Source organism: Castor canadensis, chromosome 2 (assembly GCF_047511655.1).
Source record: "Castor canadensis chromosome 2, mCasCan1.hap1v2, whole genome shotgun sequence".
Lineage (NCBI taxonomy): Eukaryota > Metazoa > Chordata > Mammalia > Rodentia > Castoridae > Castor > Castor canadensis.
Window position 1 is genome coordinate 183254383 of NC_133387.1, and position 26444 is coordinate 183280826.

Genomic DNA, 26444 nt, shown 5'->3' on the forward strand with positions numbered 1-26444 from the left:
ATGGGTGCCATTTAACTATATTACCATGACACATGGTATTACTATTTCTTCTACTGTATCAAGTTCTAGTTCTCTCAAGGTCTCTTCCAATTTTTCTGGAAGTAAAGTTGAAATATATATATTTTAAATATATATTCCAGTTGAACAGTTCTCCTCATGTATTCGTGTGCTAGGCTTGTATATTTACATCTATCTTTTCCAATTTCAGGTTAAATAGACATGCATTTAGAATTATATTAATGTAGCAAAGCTAAAGACAACCCAACTTAATTCTCAAGAAAAACTGTGACTTTCCATGTAGTATTTCAGAGAAAACACTGATATTTGACACAGTTTATTCAGATAGCAGTCTGATCACATGTGGTCCAAGAATACTCAAATAATAAATCAAATATGGCCAGACATTAAAGATTGGTCTTCAAACATTATAGCCAACGATGCCACGCTTGCCAATGATCTCGCCGATATAAAACCACATCCACACTTCAGTGGCCACCAAACCATTCAGCATAGCTTCCTGAAAAAAAGAAGGACAAATTTTAAGGTATCTTTTTTCCCTTTACATATTTAAAACTATTCTTTTCCAAGATTAAGTGACAGAGAATATAAGGTTGCTATGTTTGAATAGGCAGTTTTAGTAAAAGCTAAGAATTTGGTGTTAACTTTGTTCAACTTCAGAGAACACTCAAACTTTCAATTTTGTAAAGTAAGTAGTCTCGAGCTTATAAATTCTTTCAAAGGACTCTTTAAAGACTTGAACTGACTTAACCCTTTCATTATTAGTTTATGAGATACTTTATGGGCCCTTCAACAACCCACATCCTGGAAACAGCTGACAGATTTAGGCAGGGCATTCATAGGAAAGGATGGCTATAGGAAAGCCAAGGGTCTGACTGAATAGACACTGCTGTCTGGCCTAAGGAAATCTGCTGAAAGATGGAGGCCTCTGTCTTCCCCTTAACATTTGTTTTTTTTCATTTATTATTTGGCTTAACTTTTTCCAACTATTTAGGTACTCAGTTTCACAAGTCAACATTTTATTGTCCCAAAGGGGGAAAAATGCTCATGTAGTTCCAGAAAGACCTGTTTCATGTAAGCTCATATATCTTTCCATAATAAAACTGGGTCTTTTGACAATTTCTGGAAATGAATTCTTCTTCAAATTAGACCAGAGGCAAACTGGAAGTTTTCTGAAAAAAAAAATAATGATGATGTAGAACCTCCATGATGTAGGTTCTAAAGTCAGCAATTATTAGTTATGTAGACTTTTTGTACCCTGTGCTTGGATCAAGTAAACATAAAACTCTAATCTTCAGGTGAGCTGATAACCCAGATTTTGGTAATTTTATTCTCCATAAGTGTTAGATGTCTGACTAATGTAGTTCAAGAAGCCTTTTGTATGAGTTGGGGATAATTCCAAGACCAAAACTGGGGAAAAAAAAAAGCTCACATTTTTGCTATAGCCTAAGACTAGTACAAAATAAAAGACACAGGGCTCAGTGGTAGAATGCTTGCCTAACACATGCAAGGTACTAGGTTCAATTCCCAGCACTGTAAGAAAACAAACAAAAAAAACCCCTAAAACATAAAATAGCTGAATTATTTTCACCTAGATGACAAAATGAGAAAAAAGTAAATCTCTTTTTTGGCAGCAAAATACTTACATAAACTAAACTAAATCAGAAAAAATCCCAAGGGAAGACATTTTCCGTTTCGCACATACGATTTCATTTAGCCCATAGTTACCTTCACTGTGAGCTGTTTGAAGCTACCAGTTTGAGCACTATGGATTATTTTTTTCAGGCTCTGAATAGCTGTAGGGATCTCAGCAGGGGTTGGAGGAACCAGCTCAACCCTGGCGTAGTGCCAAAATGTGGCCAATCGAGGCTTCGAGTAAGTCACAGCAGCTGGAAAACAAAACAAAACAAAATAAAAAAAAAAACAGGATGAACTCGCTAGAGACTGAGAGAAGCAGATGTGTGGGCTGGACACAAATATTTATTCATGCATCACATTCATTCACTGCTTGTACCAAATGTGCACCCGGTGTGAAAAGTCAAAGCTGCTCCCTAGTAACAAGAGGCTTTTAAAGATGCACAACACCTGTGTCACAGGGAAGTTCAATCAGGCAGGAAGCTATAAGCACATTCAATTATGCCAGGACTTCACTAGTGGCCAGCTAGTACTGTTACTTCACTTTTGAATGGCAAATCTAATTAACTGTAACTGTTATTAGTATCTGGATTCAAAAACAAGATAGCAGCAGTTTATTCATATTTTCTTTGCAGAAACATCAAGAAATTCAGAGAGAAGAGGTCCAGAAGGCGAAGGGAACTATATAGAATGATCCTGTTAAGAATAAGATTAAACCTAATCATGACATTGACCACAAATCCAGATGGAACTATACCAATTAGTATCCATTTTTGGTATCCACATCAATACGCGCTGGATTAAATCTTTCTCTTACAAAAGCACAGCTGCTCCCCTTTCAAAAACACCACAAATAAATAAAAGTGAATTGTTAAGAGCAGGGAAAAGTAGAACCTATTACTAAACTGAAATTCCTTTAAGGTATTTACTATTTCAAGAAATGAAATCTTAAATAACCTGGGTAGCTGTGAGATCATACTAGTGACCAGCAAAAGAAATCTACTATTAAAAAAAATGATCAGAAACATAAAAAAAATAGCATGGGGCCTGGAGGTATAGCTTAATGTAGAGCACTTACCTAGTTAGGTATGGTGGTACATGCTGTAATCCCAACTATTTGGGAGGGAGGCAGGAGGATGGAGTGAGTTTGCACCTGGGGGTGGGGGTGGGGTGGGGTGGAGTTAGAGGGAGATCCTAGCTCAGAAATACAAAACAAAAGTCCTGAGGATGTGGCTCAAGAGAAAGAATGCATGCACAAGACCCTGGGTTCAATTCCCAATTTCACAAAAAAAAAAAAAAAAAAAGAATTTTGTTCAAGACTCTTGGTGCTTTTCCTTTTCCTATTATTCTATTAACTGCCTGAATGTGGGTTATTCTCTTTTGTGTGTGTGTAACTGGGGTTTGAACTCAGAGTGTTGCACTTGCAAAACAGGTGCTCTACCACTTGAGCCGCACTTTCAGTCCCTTTTGCTCTGGTTATTTTGGAGATGGGGTCTCATGAACTATTTGCCTAGCTTCACTATTCTTAGAATTACTCTCTCACTCCTCGTGTTTGAAGCATTGGGGTAAAACTTTCAGTAGACACAAAGCTCTGACACGCGGCTCTCTCTCCTCTCTCCCTCTCTGTTCTCAATGGAACTGACAATGCCTGTAAGAAAGGGCAATCAAAAAGTACCATGTCTTATGGAGCAGTCATCCAATTGTCTTTTAAAATTATCTTCAACACATATATTTCATCCTTAAGAAAAAACACTGCAGTTTCAAACATAAGTTTGAAACTGCTTCACATGAACACAGGGATGAACAAAACACAAGTAAATGAATGATGGGAGTCAGGTTTCCCACAAAGAAGAGAGAAATAGAGATAAGCAAGATAAGAAACAGGAGTAGTGGGAGTAGGGTAGGTGCATTCCTGTAGTCCCAGCTATTTGGAAGGCTGAGGCAGGATAATGACTTAAACCCAGGAGTTCAAGGCCTACATGGGCAACATAGTGAGTCCCCATCTCATATTAAAAAACCAAAAACAACAAAAAAACCCAAAATCAAAAAAAAACCCCTCCCCCACAAGGTCAGGGGGTTATTTGGGGATGGGGTGGTAGAGCATGTGCTTGGCATGTGCAAGGCCCTGGGCTTAAGCCCCAGCTTCAAAAAAAGGAAAAAAGATTAAATTGGGTGCTACTGGATTAGAGTTGGACACATTCATATGAACTCATGTTTAGCTTAACAGAACAGAAAAATCATGGATGAGTACATGCATACGTGTGTGCCACAACCCTCTCCATATGGATAAGTATCTGAATAGCTGTCCACTGAGAGGACCTTGAAGCATTAACACTATAGTAGCAAGGAACAAACCACTACCTACACCTTAATTTGTAAATGACATTGCTTAATGAAAGGAACTTGGGTTCCTTGGAGAAACAGCCAGTTTGAAGGCTTGGCAGAGAGCATACATGATGACTAAATATGGAACATCTTGTAGTACCAGGAAATAAGAAAGTATGTCAAAGGGACAGAGGTACCAACCTAAAAGAGCTCAGGATGACCAAGGCTGAAACAACATAAGCAATAAATAACAATACTGGATATGAGATATACGAAATAAATGTTAATGAGTCAATACAATAAATGATTGAAAAAATAGAAATTTCACTTAATAGATACAATAAACAGACATACCTACCACCCTGGTGGCAAGCCCTCCTTGCTTTACATAGTTACTTGATTCTAAAGAATAGGTAAGGCTGGTGGAGTGGCTCAAGTGGTAGAGTGCCTGCCTAACAAGTGTGACGCCCTGAGTTCAAACCCTAGTACCGTCTCCCACCCCCCACCCCCAAAAAAAGAATAGGTATGGAGGACTGAGGTGAGATTCAAGTGGTAGAGAGCTTGCCTAGCATGCTGGAGGTACTGAGTTCAATCCCCAGTACTATTTGTGTGTGTGTGTGTGTGTGTGTAATATGGAAAGGGAGAATAACTGTACAGTTGAGGAGGTTAGTACCTCGCCTAAATGAAAGTTTTTATCACCAGTGATGTCATATAGATATCATGTACCTCCTAATATGTGATTAGGACATACATCTCTGTGGTGAAACTTCATTCTAAAAATCCATAGTTGCAGACTAATCATGAGAGAAACATCAGATAAGTTCAGACCGAGGAACATTCTTTAGGATACCTAGCAGAGACACTTTAAGACAGTCAAGATCATGAAAGATAAGGAAAGATCTGAGACACGGGGAGACATACTAAGTAAATGTAATGGGATACTCTGGGTTGGATTTTGGGATTGAACAAGATTAATGGGAAAACTGGTGAAATCCAAATAAAACCTACAATTTGGTAAAGGGGAGAAAAAAAAATCAGATCTTTCTGTGGAAGTCTGATAAAATTCTTTGTCTCCTAGGGAGTTAACAGATAATAATCCTTATAAACATTTTAACATTCACATTTAATATACTGGCCAATGTATTTCCATTTTAACATTCTGCTCCCATCACAGCCCTCCTTTCTGAGTACTTTTTGGAAGTAAAACAAATTATCTTTCAATTACAAAAACAGTGGAAAGGGTTTACGTATTTCATGATAAAAATTTACTGTGGTATTACTTTTCTTTTTAGATGTCATCATTAAAACCAGTTTTCAATTCCCCATCACAGACCGCCTAAACAACGTGAAAACCATGCTAAGGAAAAAAAAAAAAATCCAGTTTGTGCCTCAAATCACTACAAAGCCTAAATATTGAAGCCTTCTTTTTTTCTTTTTGAAAAATTGCAGCACTTTATAACAGACAGCTTGATGATTTTACAAGTTGTAAACAAGAAATTCTTTGGGGACTGGCAGGGTGTCTCAAGTGGTAGAACGCCTGCCTAGGAAACAAGAAGCCCTGAGTTCAAACCCCAGTATGGAAAAAGAAAAAAAAAAGGAAATTCTTTGGGAAGACGTTATCTCAGCAGTAGACTGTGCGAGTCTGTAGAAAGAGGGAATCAAGTGTTTACAGTATCTGGCACTGTAAGACCTTCAGTAAGTCACTGTTTGGCTGGTGATGGAGGGAAGGGAGGAAATAATGAGAAAGAAAGTAACAAAGACAGCAAAAGAGGCTCAAATGAGTTACATGTTTTTGCATTTTTGCTTCTTATTCACATTTCATAACCAAATCTGAATGAAAACTAATTAGAGATCTGACCTTCAAGCACTTACCACCATACAGAACATCTAATGGTTCTCGTCAATTTAACTTATCTCACTTCAGAAGACTATTACCAGGCCCGTTCTGAAACACAGCGGCCTATGGGGAGGTTCTTCAAACTTGAGTGCTAAACTATAAAGATCCCTTCCTAAGCTCAGCGGGGCATGATACTCATCCCCAAGGTCTAATGCCATCTAAAATTTCCTTCCTTTAAAGCAAAGTATCTGAGAATCTGGCCAACACAGAAAACAAAGCCCACGTTTAAAGTTCACTCATCTTTGAACATTTCTGTTGACTTTCAAACACTCTATCGACGGCCAGAACAACCCGATGAGGCCGAATTTACTAACTTTTCCACGTTTCTGCTCTTCCTTTCCTAGCTCTCCTAGCAACCACCCCCTCCCTCCACATTCTTGTTCCCAGAGATCCAGGAGCAGCAATGGCTGCAGCTGCCAGACAACTCCAGGCTTCCTTCTCACACTAAGTCTCATCACCGCCACAGTTACAACTCAGACTCTAAAAGAGAATGAAAGTGCGAGCCAGGCGAGCCAAGGCTAGAGTCAGTGGCAAGGCTGCCTCCTGCTCCTCCACCTTAGGGCCATCCCGCCCCGGATCCCGCAAGCCCCTAGGCTCGCCACAGCTCACTCGTAAACCTGCCCGTCGCCGGGTGCCCGCCTCGGCAGGCTCACACCGCGCTCACCGTTCACCAGCGCCGGGGCCTTCTCCGCGAGGTTACGGACAAACTGGGCCATGGTTCGGAGGTGGAAGGTCCGTCGCTCCGAACGGCCGGCTGAAAGTCACCCCCTGGAAGGACCCCGTTCAGGACCCCGTCGGGTTTACAGAGTCAGGCCGCCCCTCTCTGTGCCGGTCCAAGATAGATGTTTTACGATCTTAGTGGAATCTAGTTGGTCAGTTAATTTTTTTCTCAGTCGTAGAGGACCAATTAGATATGAGAAGAGGAAAAGAGAGCGCATGCAGAGAACAGTGGAACCCCGCATGGAAGCAGGCATTTTTTGGGGCAGCTACATGTGGAGGCCCGGAAGGCCGGCGAGCTGAGAAATGCGCATGCGCCAGTGTTTTTCGTAGCGCCGACCTCTACTTTCCCGCGGAAGGCGATTTTGCAGCTTTAAGAGAACGTGGGCAGTCGGCGTTGGAGCACATTACTTAGAAGCTCCTGGTCCAGCACCTGCGTTTCAGGAGCAGGAAGGGTCCAAGGCCAAGCAGGGGTCTTCGGGGCCAACTAGGCACCACACGAGTCACCGTCTTATTCAGCGTCATTCTTTAGTTGCCCTTTTGTAATTCCATTCTTCCTCTCATCTAGTGTCACGACTGGAATCCAATTCCCCTAATTCTCACAAGAAGCTATGCAGATGTGAGGAAAAAAAAATCACAGACGGCCTCTACTAATGGCAGTTATTTTGGGATTCAACAAAAATATGTTATGCATTGTCTCTACTGAGACTAGGATTCATGAGTGGTCACATGGAGTGGGCTGAGTTGGGATCTGTAAAAGCAGGGAGGGGAACCTCAGTATCAGACTAGGCATGGCGCTGATCTGGGAAGGCTTAGCCATCACTGAGTTGATGTGGAAGAACAGCTACATCTATACAGAAGGTTGAAACTTTATAGTTTAGTATGACGAAGAAAAGGAAGTGACATTTGATGAGAACTAAAAGCAATGCATCCTGGAGAAGTGTGAGCAGGAGTAAACTTGATGGAATGAATGGAGGGGTAGAAAGAAAATTTGGAAGTGTTATCAAGGAGCCAAGAGCTTTGTAATGATGGAGTGATTCACTGCAGATACTGCAGAGGTCAAATTAAGGATGGGAGATAGTCCTGGTTGTGGCACATCTGTAATTCCAGCACTCAGGAGGTTAAGGAGGATCATGAATCCAAAGCCAGCTGGGGCTACATGGAGAGACCATAAAAGAAATAGGAAAGTTAACTAGCAGTATTGAAATCTTTGACATTAACTAGAAGACTTTCATAAACTTATGATAGAAAATCAGATTGAATGGGTCTGAAGGAATACAAGTCAGAAAACCAAAAGGGAATGTGGAACTCAAGAAATTGTAGAAAAGGGGAATTGACAAGAGCCCTGAGGCAGGAAAAGTGGTGGAGGAATTAGTCTGAGAATGCTGGGACCTCTTCCACAGATGGGGTGATGGGATACAAGTTGAGACTTGAAAGTGGAGACTCTGAAATCTTTGATCTTTCCAGTGAAATACAGGGTGAATGTCAAGGGTAAGTGGGGGGTGAGAATTTGAAAAAAGAGGCTAAAACTTGGAATAGCTAAATTAAGGATACATAGAAGGGTAGTTGGATATATTAGAGATTATGTTTGTATTGCTATAAACATTGTGTTGTTTTTATCCAACAGCCTGTAGCTTGGATATTGGAGCAGAAGCAAATGGCTGGATTAATCCAGGTTGAGGTCCTGCATGGCAGAGATACTGAAACAGAGGCAAAAAGGGGTACACGATAGCAAATTATTAAAATAAAAGATCTGGGTTTGGGAAAAGTGAAGCCAAAAGTGAGCTAATCAGGAAAAAAACATTCCTTGAAACTCATTTTCTGAGGCCCAGGGTCTCCCCAGAGGTCTGGCCAGGCAGATTAGGCTAGCCAGGTCATACACATCTGGTATTACCTATCTAAAAAAAAGTGGCATGGGCTGGTGGAGTGGTTCAAGTGGTAGAGCACCTGCCTTGAAAGCACGAGGCCTTAAGTTCAAGCCCCAATACTGTCAAATAAATAAAAAAATAAAATAAAGTGGCAGTCAGGCTCTTCCAGGTTTCAGAGAGATTTCTGGAACTGTCACTAGCTTTTAGTACTGTAATAAAGTGATAACAAAGATTGTAAGTCAGGTGTTCATTTATTAAATACATATTTGAGCAAACACCCCCAGGCAAGTTTGACAAGAAGTAACCATCCTGGAATGTTTCAAAATACAGTTATGTTGATCAAGTTTTATTACAGTTAACCTTTTTGTTGTTTTGTTCTTCATTTTTGTCTAGGTTCTTTTCCTATTTAGTAGTTAGAGCATGTGTATTACCTCCTTGCATGACAACAGTGATCAACCTCTGGCTTGTAAAGGCACCCAGCAGGCTTGTGCTCTGTACAATGGCTGCTTAGCAACCAGCATCAAATAATGAAGCCTTTGCAGAGTGTGATACCAAGCAGCAACTGGTGCCTTCCCCTGTACCATTACAATTATCTCTAACATTTCCTTCAGTTTTTACATATCCATTAAAAACTATACTTAAAAAAACAACTCTGATGGCTTGATAAAAACCTACTTAATTTTCCCAGTTTAGTATTAGCCTCTTGGTGAGTTACGAGCAATACCAGAGCTGACTAAAGAGTCTTCACTTTCCTATCATACTCCAGCAAAGCCAACATGTAAACCTAGATATGTCATAAAGTCTACTCTAATAGACTTAAAGCTGCTACTGAGTTCCACACAGAACACTTCTTTCACACTTCCAAATGCATGTACGTACCATGTTATACCAAGATAACTTTTTAAAGTATCAGTTTTTAGATGTCCTACTTCACAGAAAGAAAGAAGGCACAGAGGACACTTGGTTTCCTTACCAATAGTGGCCTTGAGCTATGCACTTACTTTTATGATGAGTTTAAAGATACTCAGCAGCATTAATGGTGCCATAGTCATTCATTAAATCTCAGGAAAAGAGAACAAAGGAAGAAAGGAAGGAGGGAGAGAGAAACGGGAGGAAGGAAGGAAAGAAGGAAGGTCATCAGAAAAGGTTTACGATCTGAGGGCTAAGTACAGACTATGATACAGACACTAGAGAGAGCATAGCGGTTGTTAGCTAGAAAGCTGCTGGGAACAGCTGCCTTCTGAGGTTTGGTGTCCATTTTCCTCCTGCAAAACTCTGGTCTTCCCCATTCCTTATAAAATGAAAATATTCTACTAGATTGGGTTTGGAAGATAAATGCAAGTAGGTAGAAGCTTATTTTATATACAGTTCAGTTTCAGAAGGGAAGGAGAATAATAAATATGAAATTAAGCTCATTTTAAGAAAATAAAAACTGTTAACCTATACCTTAAAGGCCAAGGAGCACACTGAATTAATCTTACATCTGGCATTTGCAAAAGTGTCTTAAACTTCCTTTTTCATTGGTAAGTACAGTAATAGGCAACTTCAATTTAACATCCAGGGTGGGGGTCACTCTCTGATTTGAGGCTTTCCAGCTGACACCATTGAAATTACATCAAGAACTGCTTATAGCAACTTGTGTTGGTATATTATAAAACTATCATCTTATTTGAAAGAGACCATAGTTAGTAAATGTCCTTTAAAGGAAGCAATGATTTGTCTCTATATCCTATCCTATCACTTTTCTTGTCCCTTATATCTAAGGGCTTTGATAGAGCCTAACTTAGCATGTTAAACTGCACAATCAAGGGAACTCAGGCTCACCTTGGAAAAGCAGGTCCATCCACTTACTAACTACTCAAGGTGAAGTGGACAGTTAGAATGGCTTGTGGACAAGGTTTTGCTCAAGTTTCTACTGTAATTGATGAACTAAGGCCTTTGTTAGAAGCCAGATCACAAGCCCAAACAAACATTAACTATATATATTTTATAGTCTTAGAATTTTGCCTGTCTAAAATGAATGAGTAGGCATGGTCACATACTGTATACACCTTACCATGGAAGAGGCAATATAAAGTGGGACCCAGTTTACATAAGATCAATATAAAGAAGTCCATGGCATGTATGTGTGTTTACACATACACAATGACAAATACTGTTACTTGTATCTTAAATGACATTTTTATGGTTACAATAGTTGTTGCCTAACTCTTCTATTCAGGCTTAGTCCTTAAAGTAACAGATCTCCCTAAGAGAAAAAGGGCCCTATACATTCCTATTTATTCTCTTACCCCAGAATTTTTTTTTACTGAAGTGTCAAAACTACAAGTCTGCTCCATTACTAATCCTTATAAAAAGACTGTGGTGACAATCCCACAAGAGTGTTTGTTTGCAATGCTATCTTTGAGTTACAAGGCAACACAAGAGCTACCAACAGTAACTGTATAAGATTCCGCTTTAAAAAAAAATCTCATCTACCATTCAAAAACCTACACAAACATCAAGGTATTTGCTTTTATGTGAAAAGTTATTCTGCAACATTACAGAGCTAAAGTAAGGACCAGCACTTAAGTCCAAATCATAAAGACTAGTAAATACACAGGATAGCACAGGATTTTCTAACAATATCAGCTGTCATTGAAATAGTTGATACCATAGACTTAAAAGTAGTCTCACCAAAAATGTTTGAGCAGTACTTGGAAGGGAAAGAGTCAAGTGGCAGGAAGTTCTAGTTTTTGAACTTAATACAATTTAAGGTAGGAAAAGGAAGAAGAAAGAATAGGAAGAGAGAACAAAGACTGAAAATTAGTGATGATTTCTACACCTGGAGAAGTATAATTTCCTGCAAGCCAGGGGGAACATCGACAAGTTGTTAGGAATCTTAATTATCATAATTTGAGCAAGAGCAGTACCCTAATTTAGTAAAGAAAAAAAAAAAAGAAAAAAAAAAAAGGAAAAGGAAAGGAACAGAATCAGAAAAAGAGAAACCACAAATAATTGTTTAATCTACACTCTGGGGTTGGTGTTTGGTTTGTTTAGTTCACAGTATTTATTCAAGTTGTTCCTTTTGTTGTTTCCTCTCTGCAAGCCACCGCTGGATTTTTTCTTTTAGTTCAGTGTTTGGCCGGATCTGGTCCATTGTGAGGGGACTACGGTTAAAAGGATCGGTTTGGTCACTAAGACAAAGAGAGAAAGGCAAATGGAGTTACTTCTGTATGTTCTAACATCCTAAGCTAAAAATAGAACATCTAAGTGTTTTACTTGAACTGTGACTGAAGCATGAATGTATTATAACTTTAAATCAAATGCTGACTTGTGGAAAGAGTAAGATGATAAAAAGAATGACTTACAAATTTTATTTTGCTTTTTTTTTTTTTTTTTTTTTTTTTTGCGCTTGGAAAGAGACACTCTCTGCTTGAGCACATTTCCAGTCTATTTTGCACTGGTTATTTTGGAGATGGGGTGTCTTGAACTATTTGCCCCGCCTGTCCTTGAACCTTGATCCTCTGGATCTTAGCCTCCCAAGTAGCTAGAATTACAGGCCTTAAGTCATCAGTGCCCAACTAGCTTTAGGAGTTTCTTCATCTACATTGTCTCTCTGCCTCTTAACGAATTTTATCTCAATACTGATGTTCAGATATTTCACTTGAGTGGTTTAAAAAATGCTGTGTTTCTGTCACTAGCCTTTAGATTTCTCTAAACCATAGATTTCTCATGTCAGCAATAAAGCATTATTTGTAGATTTTTTTTTTGAAATGGGGTCTTTTTCTTTTTTTGGCGGTACTGGGAATTGAACTTAGGGCTTTGTCCTTTTACCATCTGGGGCCTTCATGAGCTTTACCACTTGAACCATACCTTCCGTTTTTTTGCTTTAGCAACTTTTTGCATGGGGTCTCACATTTTTTGCCTGGGTCGGCTTAGGACCTCAATCCTCCTATCTGTGCCTCCTGTGGGGTGGGGACATGCACCATCACACCTGGTATGTTGGTCGAGATGGGATCTCACTAACTTTTTGCCTGGGCTTGCCTTGAACTGTGATCCTCCTGATCTTGCCTTTTGAATAGCTGTGAATGGATGTGCGCCACCATACCCAGCCTAAAATGGGGTCTCCCTATGCTGCCCAAGCTGGCCTCAAACTCCTGGACTCAAATGATCCTCCTCCCTCAGTCTTCTGAATAGCAGGGATTACACTGTACCTGGCTATTTGTAGCTTTAGTGACAGATTCTTGAAATAGCATAAGATGTTAAGGACTAAAGCCTTGCAACTGACATTTGATTTACTTAGCTCATTGCTATACAAGTAAATGCAGATTACGATTTCCTGGCAGGTGAGCAAGTTCAGGGCTGGAGTGTTAGTTCAATGTAGAGTGCTTGCCTAGTATGTACAAGGCCAAGTTTGACTCCCAGCACCACAGGAAAAAAACCAAAATAACAAAAGATTTGTAATATACTATAAGGATTGATCCGTCTTTTCTCTGTATTCTAACCACTATAAAATACATATTTGCACTGACATTTTAGAAAAGACATATCACCTAGCATAGTATCATGTATATAATGAAAGCTTAATACCAAATACTATGAAGTAGAAAATTAATTTTTTCAATATTTATAGATTTCCCTAAATTTGGATTAACTTACACAATTTAATTAGATAGGCATAATCACTCAGTCTCCATATCTATCTAATGTTACACTTAAAAAAGTTATGGGGTTACCCAGTGCTGGTGGCTCATGTCTGTAGTCTCAGCTGAGAATGGGAAGATTGCAGTGTGAGGCCAGCCCAGGCAAATAAGTTTGTGAGACCTCCATCACCAAAATAATCAGAGCAAAACTGGACTGACTGGACTGAGTGGCTCTGAAAGCAGGAAGCCCTGAGTTCAAAACCTAGTCCCACCAAAAAAAAAAAAAAAGAGGCAAGTCAGGCATAGTGGCATGAACCTGTAGTCTCAGCTACTTGGGAGGCTAAGGAAGAAAGCTATCTTAAGCCTAGGAGTTTGAGGCCAGTCTGTACTGTGTAGCAAGACCATGAATAAAAAAGAAAAACAAAAAAAAAACTAAGGGGCTGATTCATTAGCAAATAAGCTATCACTTATTACATCTTTCCTATCGTATTCCATTTTTTCCTATTTGGTGGTAGTAGGGTTTGAACTTGCCAGACAGGTGCGCTACCCCTTGAGCCACAGCCCTAGCCCCCTTTCTGTCTTTTATGAGAAATTAGGGGAGACTGTGCAAATAGCTAGCAGGCTGGGGAAATTTCATGTTATCACAGCTAAGTACAAGGACAGCAACAAAAGCAAGTTAACTTGTATAGTGTAAAATCTGAATTAAAACAAAAAATAAAACTTTGTCTTTTATGTTTCTACAACTTAAATAAAATTAAAACAATTTTACGTTTATCTACACTTCATGTTGACACTACTTTATAACATATATTGCTAAAATTATTCTCTTTTTTTGAACTTATTGTTGTACTGGGGTATAATGTGACATTTACAAAAGTTCTTACAATATATCACAGTTGAATTCACCCAAATTATTTTATTAAGGAAAGAAGAGGTAAGGTTAGAGCCAGCATTTCTCAACAGTGTCTCATTTAAATATTTAAATTCTTACTCAACTGACATTAAAATGCCATATCAATAAATCACCACCATGAGGCATCTACTGGGTGCAAGGTGCTATGGTAAATATTTGGGAGAGATGACAGCAAACTAAGGTATGTCTGTGCTCCTGAGGCTTTTTGGGACAGGTTACCTGAGCAAGTGCCTGGCAATGGTGGATCTATCCACAGTGACTCTGGAAGATGGCAGCACCACAGGGTCAGACATGAGTGTACTCATGATGGGATCCAGGAACTCATCACAGGCATCTGCATAGGTCTCTTCTTCCTGTTGTTGGAGGTCTGCAAGAGACTGAGGACCCAACAGTTGCTTATTACAGTGAATCCACAGTGCAGCTGAATTCAGAGCACAGTAAACTATCCCTTCATCTTGGTCATCAAGAATCCGTGACAAATCTTAGCTTTGTTTTTTCAAGAGCAAGCCAAGACAGATTTATTAGGAGCAAATTTAGCATCACACCCAACTCTGAACTTTAAGGTGGCTCAGCTGCAGCAGTCATGACTTAAGTGTTGGCTGGAAAGGAGTCTACAACAGCTTTCTGGCAGTTCTGTTGTAAATGCTGTAATTCCAAAAGGGCTGGGGATTTATAGCTCAGTGGTACAGAACTTGCCTAGCATGCACAAGCCCTGAGTTTGACCCCCAGCACCATAAAAAAATTAATGAAAATATGTGTATACAAAAGGAGATGTGGAGGGAAAGTTATTATTTGCATAATTACCAAAACTCATGCAGCCTGTGTATGAAAAGCAGTTCCCGGTTTTTGGTATAAGTAGGTACAGAAAACTTAAAAGTGGCTTCAACATTTAATTCCTACAGCTCTAGGCCAAACAAAGACAAAAAAAATTTAACAAGGGTTGAACTTGGAGCCTTGTGCTTGCTAGGGAGGTACTCAACCACTTGAGCCACTCCACCAGCCCAGGTTTGTTTTTAATTTTTTTTTTGGTGGTGTCAGGGGTTGAATCACACCCCAAGCCCTGTTTGCTTTTTGCATCACATTTATGCCCAGGCCAGCATGGACAGAAATTCTATTTATACTTTCTGCAGAGCTGGGATAGGCGATGTGAGTCACAACACTCAGCTACTGATTGAGATGGGGCTCATGAACTTTTTGCCTGGGCTGGCCTTAAGCGACAATTCATCTGATCTCTGCCTTCTGAGTCGCTGGGATTACAGACATGAAAAACTGTGCCTCGTCAGTAATGAAGGCTTTCTATTACACTTTTGTGCTATGATTTTTTTTTCATTATTTCTAATGGAACTCTTTTATATTCCAACCAAATGGATTAGCTGAACACAGTACAGAATTTTAGTTTTTAAAATGCATGCGTATGTCACTAGAAGCAAACTACTAAGTATGAATGTATAGGACAGAGAAAAATCAATAAAAGTCAGTGACTGAGCTGGGCATGGTGATGCAAACCTGTAATCCCAGCACTGGGGAGGATGAACCAGGAGGATTGAGGGGTCGAGGCCAGCCTGGAATACATAGCAAGTCCATTTAAAAAAAAAAAAAAAAAAAGTAGGTTTTAATTAATGATCTTTTTTTTTTTTAATAGTTTCACCATGTAGTTCAGATTGGCCTAGAACTTGCAATGTGTCCCAGGCTAGCCTTAAACTTCTGATCCTCCTGCTTCCCAAGTACTGGAATTACAGACATAAACCACCATGCCTGTCTTGTTGATTGAGATGGGGTCTTGCTAACTTTTTGCCTGGGCCAGCCTCAAACCATGATCCTCCAAATCTCTGGCTCTTGAGGTAGGATTACAGGCCTGTGCCAACATGTTTGGCTCAACATCTGTTTCCACACTCACGTTGAAACAAGTAATAATTAGGAGATAGGTGCTCTAGTTACTGAGCAAGAAGAAGCACCTGTTTCTAGTGTCTCAAAGGCGATGCTCTTTTCTCCCTAAAACAAGACAAAAAGCAGCACAGCTGAGTTGACAGTAATTTTATTTTGTTTTTTTGGCAGCACCCAGGGCCTTGCATTTGCTAGGCAGGCACCCTACCACTTATGCCACTCCTCCAGCCCTTTTGTTTGTATTTTGTTTTTGAGATTTGGGTCTCACTAACTTTGCCCAGGCTGACTTCAAACTGGTGATCTTCCTGCCCTTGCCTAATGAGTAATTAGGATTACAGGCATGTATCACTACACCTGGTTGACAGTGCGATTTTTCTTTACTGAACATCTGAGAAAACACTCTCTTTTTCCTCACCTTGATTCTCTCTGCCAAGTTGCTGAAAGCCACAATCATATTCCCAGGCTTATTTATCTTCTTCAGGACTCGAACTGTCTGTGCAAAGAGAGTTGGGGAGTAGGAACGTCCATCCTTGGGCACAGTGGCACAGAAATTCTCCTCATCCCTGGAAAGTTGGCATCAGAAAGAAACTGGGCATCAGAACATAGGTCAGTGGGGAGGGAACAAATGGGCTACAGAATAATCTATTTATAAGTCATGAAAATCTTTTGATCTAGGAAGGGCATCTGTCAGGTACCCTGTGGTCATAAAAGAATACTACTTTCTCAAACAAGAGTACAAATAAAATTTGCCTTTGCACAAATCAAGGCAGAATGTTGGAAATTCTGAACGTCTTACAGATTATACAAAATCTCTCTTTTTTTTGACACAGGGTCTCCCTATGTATTCCAGACTGGCCTGGAACTTGTTATTTATCCCAGGCTGGTCTCAAACTTGTGATCTTCCTGCCTCAGCCTCTCAAGTGCTGGGATTACAGGCTTGTGCTACCACACCCAGCTCCAAAATCTCCTTATTTAAAACTACAGATGATTCCTTCATCAACCAACTAGAAATGCCATTTCTTTATTTCCACACAATAGCTGACCATTCTACTATCACAACATTAGCATCTCATCTGGCTTGTCCAATGATATCTCAGATACCCAAGATTTAAGTAGATAGTGCAGATATCTGATACGAGCTGCTGGGGTTTGAAGTCAAATTCGCTGAAGTCCTTGACTTTTAAGGCACCCATCTTGGGGCCAACCAGGTGCTGCAGGAAGTAGTTCAGCATGGAGATGATGCGTTCAGCGAGGAAGGGGTGCACGAAGAGTGATTTGATCTCTGGAAAAAAAGCCAAAGTCTCTGAAAACTCATTCACTAGCAATCTTTACTGATGCCTAGTTTACTTGGAGACCTCTGGGGATCGCTCTTTTCTAAATTACATAATATATTTTCATTGCAGAAAATATACACAAACAAAAATAGAAAACAAAGAAGAAAACAACAAAAACTACCAACCAGAAATAAAACACTGTTAACATTTTGCTATGTATCTGTCTTAGTTTTTCAGTCCATATTTTGCATACATTTTTAGAAGAAAAACTATCACACTGTACATATTCTGTAATTTTTTCAGTAACTATACCATAAATATCTTAACATTTAGTTAAAAATGTCACATGGTAGCTGTAAGCATTTAAAATTGAAATTCATATATATTAATATATAATACATTATCAAAGTTTTGATTAAGTAATTTAGTTTATGCTATTAAGATTATGCAAATATGGGGCTGGAAGTGTGGCTCAAGTGGTAGAGTGCCTGCTTAACAAGTGTGAAGCCCTGAGTTCAAACCCCAAAAAAGAAAAAAAAGATTATGTAAATATCATTTACAGAGCTACATAATATCCTGCCAATTATACAGTTCCCTTTCAATGTAGCTTTCTGGGTTTTTTTTTTTGCTTATTTGCAGAGTGCTTATGATGAAATCCTCACCAAACTCTCCACCAGAATCATAAAACCTCAACAGGGTCATTTCTAATTGTTCTTTCCTGAAGTTTCCATCCTGTGTTCAACCTGGAAGCAGTGGTCACACAAGCTCCTTCTACCATCATCCTAGAGTTTCTCTTTGCATCTTCCTTGTCAAATTTAACCTTAAGGTACACTTCACATCTGAGCATGTCCTTATTTTATGCTCAAACAGAACTGGTAGTTTAGCTGGATAAAGGATTCTCGACTGAAAAAATATTTTCCCTTAGAAATGTGTCCCAGGCTGGGTGCTGGTGCCTCATGCCTGTAATCCTAGTGACTCAGGAGGCAGAAATCAGGAGGATCACGGTTCAAAATTAGTCCGGGGAAATAGTTCATGAGCCCCTATCTCAAAAACACTCATCACAAAAAAAGGGTTGGTGGAGTGGCTCAAGGTGTAGGCCCTGAGTTCAAGCCCCAGTACTGGAAAAAAAAAAAAAAAGAAAAAAAGAAACATGTTACAGCTTCAGATGTCATTACTGAAGCCAGCATTGAAAGCCATTTTGATTCTTGAGCCATGATACATTACTTTTCTGGGGGACACTTCAGGATCTTCTCTTTACCATGATTTCCTAAAAATTCACAAGGATATACAGATATTAAAATCACACTGTAGGCTTTAAAAAAACTCTCTGTGCCAGGCCCTTTCACTTTTCAAGTCTGGGGGAGTTTTTTTGGATAATTTTCTTCCCTACACTTTCCTCTTTTGAGACCTCCTAGATCCATCCTTCATTTTCTTATCCTATCTCCTAAGTTCTCTCTCTCTTACTGTTCCACTTTCATGGAAGAATTCCTTGGATTTATTCTTTCAACTCCTTTATGGAATATTTAAAAATTCAAAAGTAATATTTTCAATATCCAAAAGTGGTTTCTCTCTTTTTTTTTTAGTGGTACTGGGGCTTGAACTTGCCAGGGAAGTACCACTTGAGCCAGGGCCCAATCCACTCTTGTCTTCTGGTTCTATGAATAATTCTTCTATTGCCTTTATGTTCTTGGTCCATGACAGGTACATCTTCTTGTATCCCAATATTATAAAGATTTTAAAAAAAAGTTTAAAGTTTTCATCCCTTATTTGTGTTTCACATTAGAGAATTTCCTCTAATGCCCAATAATTGGTTATCATACTTAAATAAAGCACTAAAATTTAGATCAGTTTAATATATAATCAGTGAATGAAAATTACTGAGATATTTTACATTTTTACATTTGCTATGCAGCCCAGGCTGACCTCAGACTCTTGATCCTGCTTCTGCCTTCTGAGTGCTAGGATTACAGGTGTGAACCACCATATCCACTTTAAAAAAAATTTTTTTTTTGTGGTACTGGGGCTTGAACTCAGGGCCTATACTTTGAGCCACTCCACCAGCCCTTTTTCATGAAGGGTTTTTTTGAGATAGGGTCTCATGAACTAGTTGCTCGGGCTTGCTCTGAACTGTGAGCCTCCTGATCTCTGCCTCTTGAGTAGCTTGGATTATAGATGTGAGCCACTGGCACCTGGCTAACACTTTTTTATATTAAGTCTTACAGTGTGGATTTTATATTTATAGCACATCTCAATTCAGACTAGCCACATTTTAAATGCTTGACAGTCACATGTGGCAAGTGGCTATCGAATGGGACCGTGCAGCTCTAGAGGAAGGGGAAATAAATGTTGCTGTTAGATTCATTCCATTTAACTAGGAATGAAGTCTTTTTGAGATTGACATAGATACATGTGTGCATGTGTATAGAGATATTATATATGATATATATGCATACACACATTTTTATTTTATTTTTTGCAGTACTGGGATTGAACCCAGGGCCTAAAGCATGCTAGGCAAATGGTCTACCACTTGAGCCACACTCTCAGCCCTTTTGTTTGTTTTTGCTTTTGAGACAGGGTCTCCTTACCTTGCCCACCTGGCCTCGAAGTGGCAATCCTACTGCCTCTGCATCCTGAGTAGCTGGTATTACAGGCACATGCCACCACATGCTACATATGTTTATATAGCTAATCTGTGGTCAAAAAGACTATTTTTAGTACCAGGGATCGAACTCAGGGCTTTGCACATGTCAGGCACATGCTCTACCAAGGAGCTACAAACTCAGATCCTCAAGAAATCAACTGTTACCAACGTATACTTTCTGGCATGTTTATAATAGGCATTGGCATTCTTTTTGAAGCTCTCCAGAAATATCCTTTCCCCTCAGATTTGGAGGATACTGTCACCACAGCCTGAAGTCTTAGTTTCTGTTGGGTTCGTCCCCAACTTAGGCAGGTCTCGATTACTACATTTTTCTGGGATAGCATGGCTTCATGTCCTCACCTGATGTCAGGAAGGCAAGGGTACCAATTGTTTCATTGGACATAATGTTATGGAAACGTGCGAGCTGCCCAAACATCTGCAGGCCAGCCTCCTTCTCACGGCGGGCTTCTGGTGTCAGACTATCCCATTCACCTCGGTCTTTCTCAATCTGCTGAATCTTTATCTTGCTCAAATACTACAGAAACCAGAGATGGGATATGTCAAAGAAGAAAGTGGAGCTGAAAGAACATGATGTTTAGGAAGTCTTATATAAAATCCAGTCAACTGAGCTGGGAAAACCAGAGACCATATAAGGGACAGGAGCCTTCATTTGTCAGCACAGGCTGAAGCTTAAAAAGAACTTTCGGAAGGAAAAGAAATTGTATCCTTATGCAGATTTGTTTCAGTGTGGGTAGATTCATAGGTAATTTGCCTAAAAGTAGTAAACTATTAGGAAATAAAACAAAACAGGATCTAGGGGGAAAAAAAAAAAAAGAGTCCTTACTCAAAGATGAAAAAACCACAGAAAACAAAAAGCCCAAACCCCATTTAACCAAAAATCACAGTTCTATGAAGTACGAAAGATGCCTGGAAGGAGAAGCATCATTACTTAAAACTCTTTGCTCATCATCCTCATTGTTGTAGCAAACAACGAGTTTAAGAGCCTCAAGAGAATGCCATCGACTTCATTCTTTGTGTCACACTGCTTTTGCTTAAAAGGGTCCATTTACAACAGAACCTGTTCTCATTTCCTTAGAAAACCTTTTATTTTTTTTTGTTTGTTTATGAGACAGGGTCTTACCATGTAAACCAGGCTGGCCTTGAACCCACAATCCTTCTTCTCCGATTGCTGGGATTATAGATGTGCACCATCACACTCAGCTTGAAAAACCTATCTTAAGTTTTAGTGTGTAGGATGATGAAAAGAGCAGGAGACAGAGGACCCTGTGAGTATTCAATAGGCTACCCTCAGGATTTACTTGCTTCTTCTCCCTTTGGGTTACCATCCTAGCTTATGCTCATCTCAGGTTAGGAAGGTTTTGGTGAATGGCCACTTTAAATTCTTAGAGGAGCAATAACTGGCTCCATAAAGGATAGCTAAGGAAGAAATGTATTGTAGAGTTGAGAGACACTCAGCCGTATTTCATTTTGTGAAACTCATGTTTCACAATACAGCTAAAGATTTAGGAGGCAGTAGATAGGTGAAAAGTAATGATTTGTGAGTGTTTTTTGTTTTGTTTTGTTTGTTTTTTGACACAGGGGCCTGCTGTGTAGCCCAGGCTGGCCTGAAACTCACAATCTTCCTGAATTAATTTCCTGGGATTACAAGCATGCACAACCATTCCTGGCATGACCAGAATCTCTATATGTAAAAATAATTCAAACCAGAGATTTTTAAAGTAGTGATGCAAAAATCAGAATCTTTCACGGCAGAGGGTTAAATATTTGCCTTAGTGAACAATTGTTACTGATATGTTGGGATGGAAAATAGTTGAAAGACATTGTGATGGTCGATCTTTTTTTTTTTTTTTTGAAGGACTGGGGTTTGAACTCAAGAGTTTTTCGTTTGCAAGGCAGGTGTTCTACAGCTTGAGCCATATCTCCAGCCCATTTGGCTCTGGTTATTTTGGAGATGGGGGCGGGGGGGAGGGTCTCACAAACTATTTGCCCAGACTGGCCGTGAACTACAATCCTCCCGATTTTAGCCTCCCAAGTAGCTAGGATCAAGGCATGAGGCCACTGGTGTTCACCTGTGATGGTCAATCTGCTTTTGTTTTTCAGTACTGGGGCTCAAAATCAGGGCTTCATGCTTGTTAGGCTTGCCAGGCAGGCGCTCTATCACTTAAGCCACTCCACCAGTCCTATTTTGTGTTGGGTTTTTTCGAGACAGGGTCTCACAAATGATTTGCCTCAGGCTGGCTTTCTAACTGTAATCCTGATCTCTGCCTCCTGAGTAGTGAGGATTACAGGTGTGAACCACGGGAGCCTGGCTTCAACTTTTTTTTTTTTTTAATTAAAAAAGTTTTTCCCCATCCAGCACAACAATTAAAAAAATGTTTTTCAGTGGTTCACGACTATGATCCTTGCTACTCAGGAAGCAGAGATCAAGAGGATCATGCTTCAAAGGCAAATAGTTCTGTGAGACCCTATCTTGAAAAAAACCCATCACAAAAAAGGGCTGGGGTGTAGTTCAAACCCCAATACCACACACACACACACAAGAGTATTATAGTTGCACAAGGGGTACAACTTTTGTGACCCTTATGAAAGATGAAATGCTTATGGTATATCTTACCCCCTCCATCTTTCTCCTTTATCCTTCCAGCTTTTTTTTTTTTGTGGTTCTACGGTTTGAATTTAGGGCCTACACCTTGAACCACTCCACCAGCCCTTTTTTGTAAAGGGTTTTTTTGATAGGGTCTCACAAACTATTTGTTGGGGCTGGCTTTGACCCACAATCCTCCTGATCTCTCCCTCCTGAGTAGCTAGGATTACAAGCATGAGCCACTGGTGCTGGCCCGATGGTCAATCTTGATTGCCAATTTGATTGGATTCAGAGACATCTAAGAGATTAGTAAAGCAAACCTCTAGGTATATCTGTGATGGCATTCCCAGAGACAGATCATGAGGTCCTAAGCTAATCAATGGTTTAATCCACTGATGGATTCAAATTGGACTACAATATCGGGAGGTGGTAGACTATGGAAAGTAGGGCCTACTTGGAGGGAGTGTGTCACTGGGGATGTGCTTTTGAAGGGTGTATCTTGGCCCTGGACCCTTCCTCTTATTCCTATGTGCTTTCTGGCTTCCGTTAGATGAACAGCCTCCTCCTCTACAGCAACTTCTGTCTTGACACGTTGCCTCACAGCAGGCCCAAAGCAATGGATCCAATCAACCTTGGACTGAAACCTCTGAAACCATGAGCCAAAATTAATCCTTCCTCCCTTTAGCAGTTTTTCTAAGGTATTTGGTCAGTGACAGAAAATCTGACATATTCATTGACCAAAAATAAGATCCTCTAATTTTGTTCTACAGTACTGTCCTGATGACTCCTGCTACTACACCTTAATTTGGCTTTTTAAGTCTCTGCTAAAAGTATCTATCCTAGCCCATGAAGCTTCAATGACCCTTGATCTTGTCTATAATGGAAAAATAACCTAGAAAGCTCTCTGATGGCAAGCTTAGAGACCTAGTACTACTCATATACTTTTGTGTTCGAGATTGTACTAAGGGCATAAAGATTGCTCTTTTACATCTTAAAGGTCAAAAGTGTGTACTGATGATGATTTAATGGTATAGGAGCAGTTAATTCCTTTTTCTTCTTTTTTACCTGTATGGCTTCATCCAAAAGAAAGATGGCATCATTCATTAGCAGGTTAAGAAAGCGGAGGAAAAGTGGGGGATTCATGGCTTCTAAATTCTTAGAAGCATAGTCAGCCAAATCCTGCAAGTCCCAGAAAACTATTTTAGTACTGGATCATAACTCACTGGCACTTACCTGAAGCAACTGGTCTCACCAAAAACTCTCTCACCTTAATGCTCTCTCGATAGTTATCTGTCCCCCACATGTATCTTAGGATAGGATACATGGGACGACGATAATTAAACTTCTGTTCAAATTGATGGGGGTCTCCTAGAGTAAGGCAAGAGCCAGAAATCAGCAAGGATGGTTTACCAGAGAATAAGCTGGAGCTTATGTGCCCTTTCTTTATTCTGAATGTGTCAAGGTTGTTGTCAAAATCTTCCTTACTTTTTTACTTTTGCAGTGCTAGGGATTGAACCCAAACTCTTGCACATTCTAGGCAAGTGCTCTACTACTGAGCTACATCCCCAGCCTTCCCTAAGAGTTTCTAAAGGCTTAGAATTGAGCTAAGTGTTTGATCATTTTCTTCCTGACAAAATGAGAGGGAAACACATATAAAGGATGCCTTATTCAGCAAGGGACCAGGATCAAGCTTTAAATAAAGGGCAAGGGATACAAATGTTTCCACATCCAAATGTGGACTATGTGAATGAAGTCTCTGAACTGGTCATTGTGGCAGTGAAAGTCATATGCAGAAAGGGACACTAAGTAATTCCCACATTCTTTATAGACAATATCCCAACTATGCAGCCATTTGATTTTTTGGGGCAGGGATAGAAGGGGCTGGGGTCTGAACTCAGGGCTTTGTGCCTGTTTTGCAAAGCAGGTACTCTACTACTTGAGCCACATCTCCAATATATTTTGCTCTACTTATTTTTGGAGATGCGGGTCTCCCAAACTATTTGCCGGGGCTGGTCTCAAACTGCAATCCTTCCAATCTCAGCCTCCCGAGTAGCTAGAATTATAGGCCTGAGATACCAGTATCCAGCATTGCGACCACTTAAATATGAAGATTTACATGCACTATTTCACAGACCTAGATTTTAATTAGCTAGCCTAATTTGAGTATGACTTAACAAAGCAATGTAATATGATTCCACCACTTATTACTTATTTGACATGGATAAATAAATTTTTTAGTAACCATGTAACATGGGGGATAATAAAGTCAAACTTTTCAGGTGATATATTAGTAGTATAATATTGAAAAAGCACTCAGTGTCAAGCCCAGCACACAGGTGTTCAATAAATGATGGCTTGACATTTCAAAAGTGATCAAGCTATAAAACTCCACTGGTTATCAGTCTGGCCCTGGCTGCACGACTGCTTTACCTGTAAATTCAATATCCACAAAAACCTTGATTAGAGCTTCTGCAAGCTGAGGTGCATATGGGAAATTGCAGAACACACGTTTCCGGTGGAACACACTGGATACCAGCGGACTTGGGGTCTGATCTAGGTGAGGCATCACTGCTTCTAACACCTCAGCTAGTTTGGCCCTTAAGTGGGGATTCTTCATTCTGCAGAGAGGACAGAAAGCAAGATAAGCAGGTAAACTTAACTCCCAAATTTAGACTCTGTTCTCTCTATATGAGGCACCAACATGTCCAATATCACCATTATGAGAAAAGCAAGAGGGCTGGGGGCCTCTTGTGGTAGAGTTCTGTGGTAAGTGCTTGCCTATCAAGAGCAAGGTGCTGGATTCAATTCCTAATAACACACACACCCACACACCCACACACACACACACACACACACACACACCCACCCCCAGGATCCACTTCTGCAGTTTAAGTCTGTTAATACTGGGGTGATGCAGGTACACCACTTAATGCCTGAGATGACACCTTACCAAAAATGAGAGTGAGTTTCCATTTAATGCTTAGCCATTCAACTATTCTTCCCCATAATAACGCATTATTTACAGTTTTATCTTGGATAAGCTTGCTTTCCCAAGCATTATGAGGATAAAGATTATGTTACAATTATCTTATATTACCCACATTCATTTCATGTGTCCTTAATCAACACTTGTTGACATATGACTTCTCATTCAATTTGCTCAGTTCAGTGAAAGGCTGGCTTCCAATCCAGCCTCACTGATATGGCTCAGGGCATTGTGGAGTCACTCTCTTTATCGTGCAGCAAACGTGCACTTTTGTACACAGACTTTCTTTTCTCTTTGGCCTAAGCACCAAAAAAAATCAGGGAAGCAATTCTAAAAGCCACAGTACCTTCCTTTGGGAAAGAGTACTAGAAGCTTGGAGTGAGAAAAGTTAAAAGTAAGTAACACTGACCTAGGTCTTACTGGTTATTCAACTCAGAACAGCAAGAGCAAGTTTTGGCATCACATGATCAGTAGAAGAGCGTTAGCATCTGGCTGCCATTGGTGAGATTTCTGGCACTCTGGTAACTATTTTCACCCAGGGACTAGCAGTGGAATTCCTACCAGGTACCTTATGAACAGGTTCAAATTCTCTGTGGACAATGTCTTTTGCTTATTATACATCTCAACAGTGGGGTTTCTGGCTACCCCTAAGGATGGTCAGGTGATTCACTAATGTTAACATAACTTCTGAAGGCAACCCCTTATGATTCAAGCTTGTTTATTTCTTGGTTTAGAAGTCTTCTGAATGTTTTGCAGCTCTGAACAGTGACAGAGCCAAACTTTCAGCACTTCACCTTTCTATGCTGCCAGTGAAAATGGTGATAAAATGAAGGACATGCTCCAGGGAATCTGCTGATGTCTCCAGGATGTCATCGGCAAATCGGCGGAGAAAAATGAGGAAATCACCCAGGTTATCTGCAAAAAATTCTGAAAAAGGAAGTACTCACTGGAATTAGCCAAACATTTGTCTATTGGTACTAAACATTTAAATTCCTATCTTTTATGGTACTTAATGAAGGTTAAAAAAAATCCAAAGGTCTTAGCAATACTAGG

The 26444-nt window shown here is 39.9% G+C and overlaps 2 protein-coding genes across 2 annotated transcripts in view; both read right to left on the reverse strand.

Moving 5' to 3' along the window:
• Positions 1–318: 318 nt before the first annotated feature.
• Positions 319–6699, reverse strand: Atp5mg (ATP synthase membrane subunit g). The gene is made up of 3 exons (XM_020169063.2): positions 6540–6699; positions 1747–1907; positions 319–517 (listed from the first exon to the last, which is right to left on the reverse strand). Exons 1-3 carry the CDS (start codon positions 6589–6591, stop codon positions 419–421), a joined length of 312 nt encoding a protein of 103 aa, XP_020024652.1. The 5' UTR covers positions 6592–6699; the 3' UTR covers positions 319–418.
• Positions 6700–8692: 1993 nt separating this feature from the next.
• The window catches only part of Ube4a (ubiquitination factor E4A), a 34226-nt gene continuing 16474 nt past the window's right edge, over positions 8693–26444 (reverse strand). Inside the window, exons 12-20 of the mRNA XM_074066636.1 lie at positions 26186–26318; positions 24836–25023; positions 23673–23773; positions 23471–23584; positions 20161–20335; positions 16984–17164; positions 16298–16445; positions 14218–14375; positions 8693–11636 (exon numbers count right to left, since the gene is read on the reverse strand). Coding sequence (XP_073922737.1) covers positions 11510–11636; positions 14218–14375; positions 16298–16445; positions 16984–17164; positions 20161–20335; positions 23471–23584; positions 23673–23773; positions 24836–25023; positions 26186–26318 — 1325 coding nt within the window. The 3' untranslated portion in view covers positions 8693–11509. The remainder of the gene's footprint in view (positions 11637–14217; positions 14376–16297; positions 16446–16983; positions 17165–20160; positions 20336–23470; positions 23585–23672; positions 23774–24835; positions 25024–26185; positions 26319–26444) is intronic.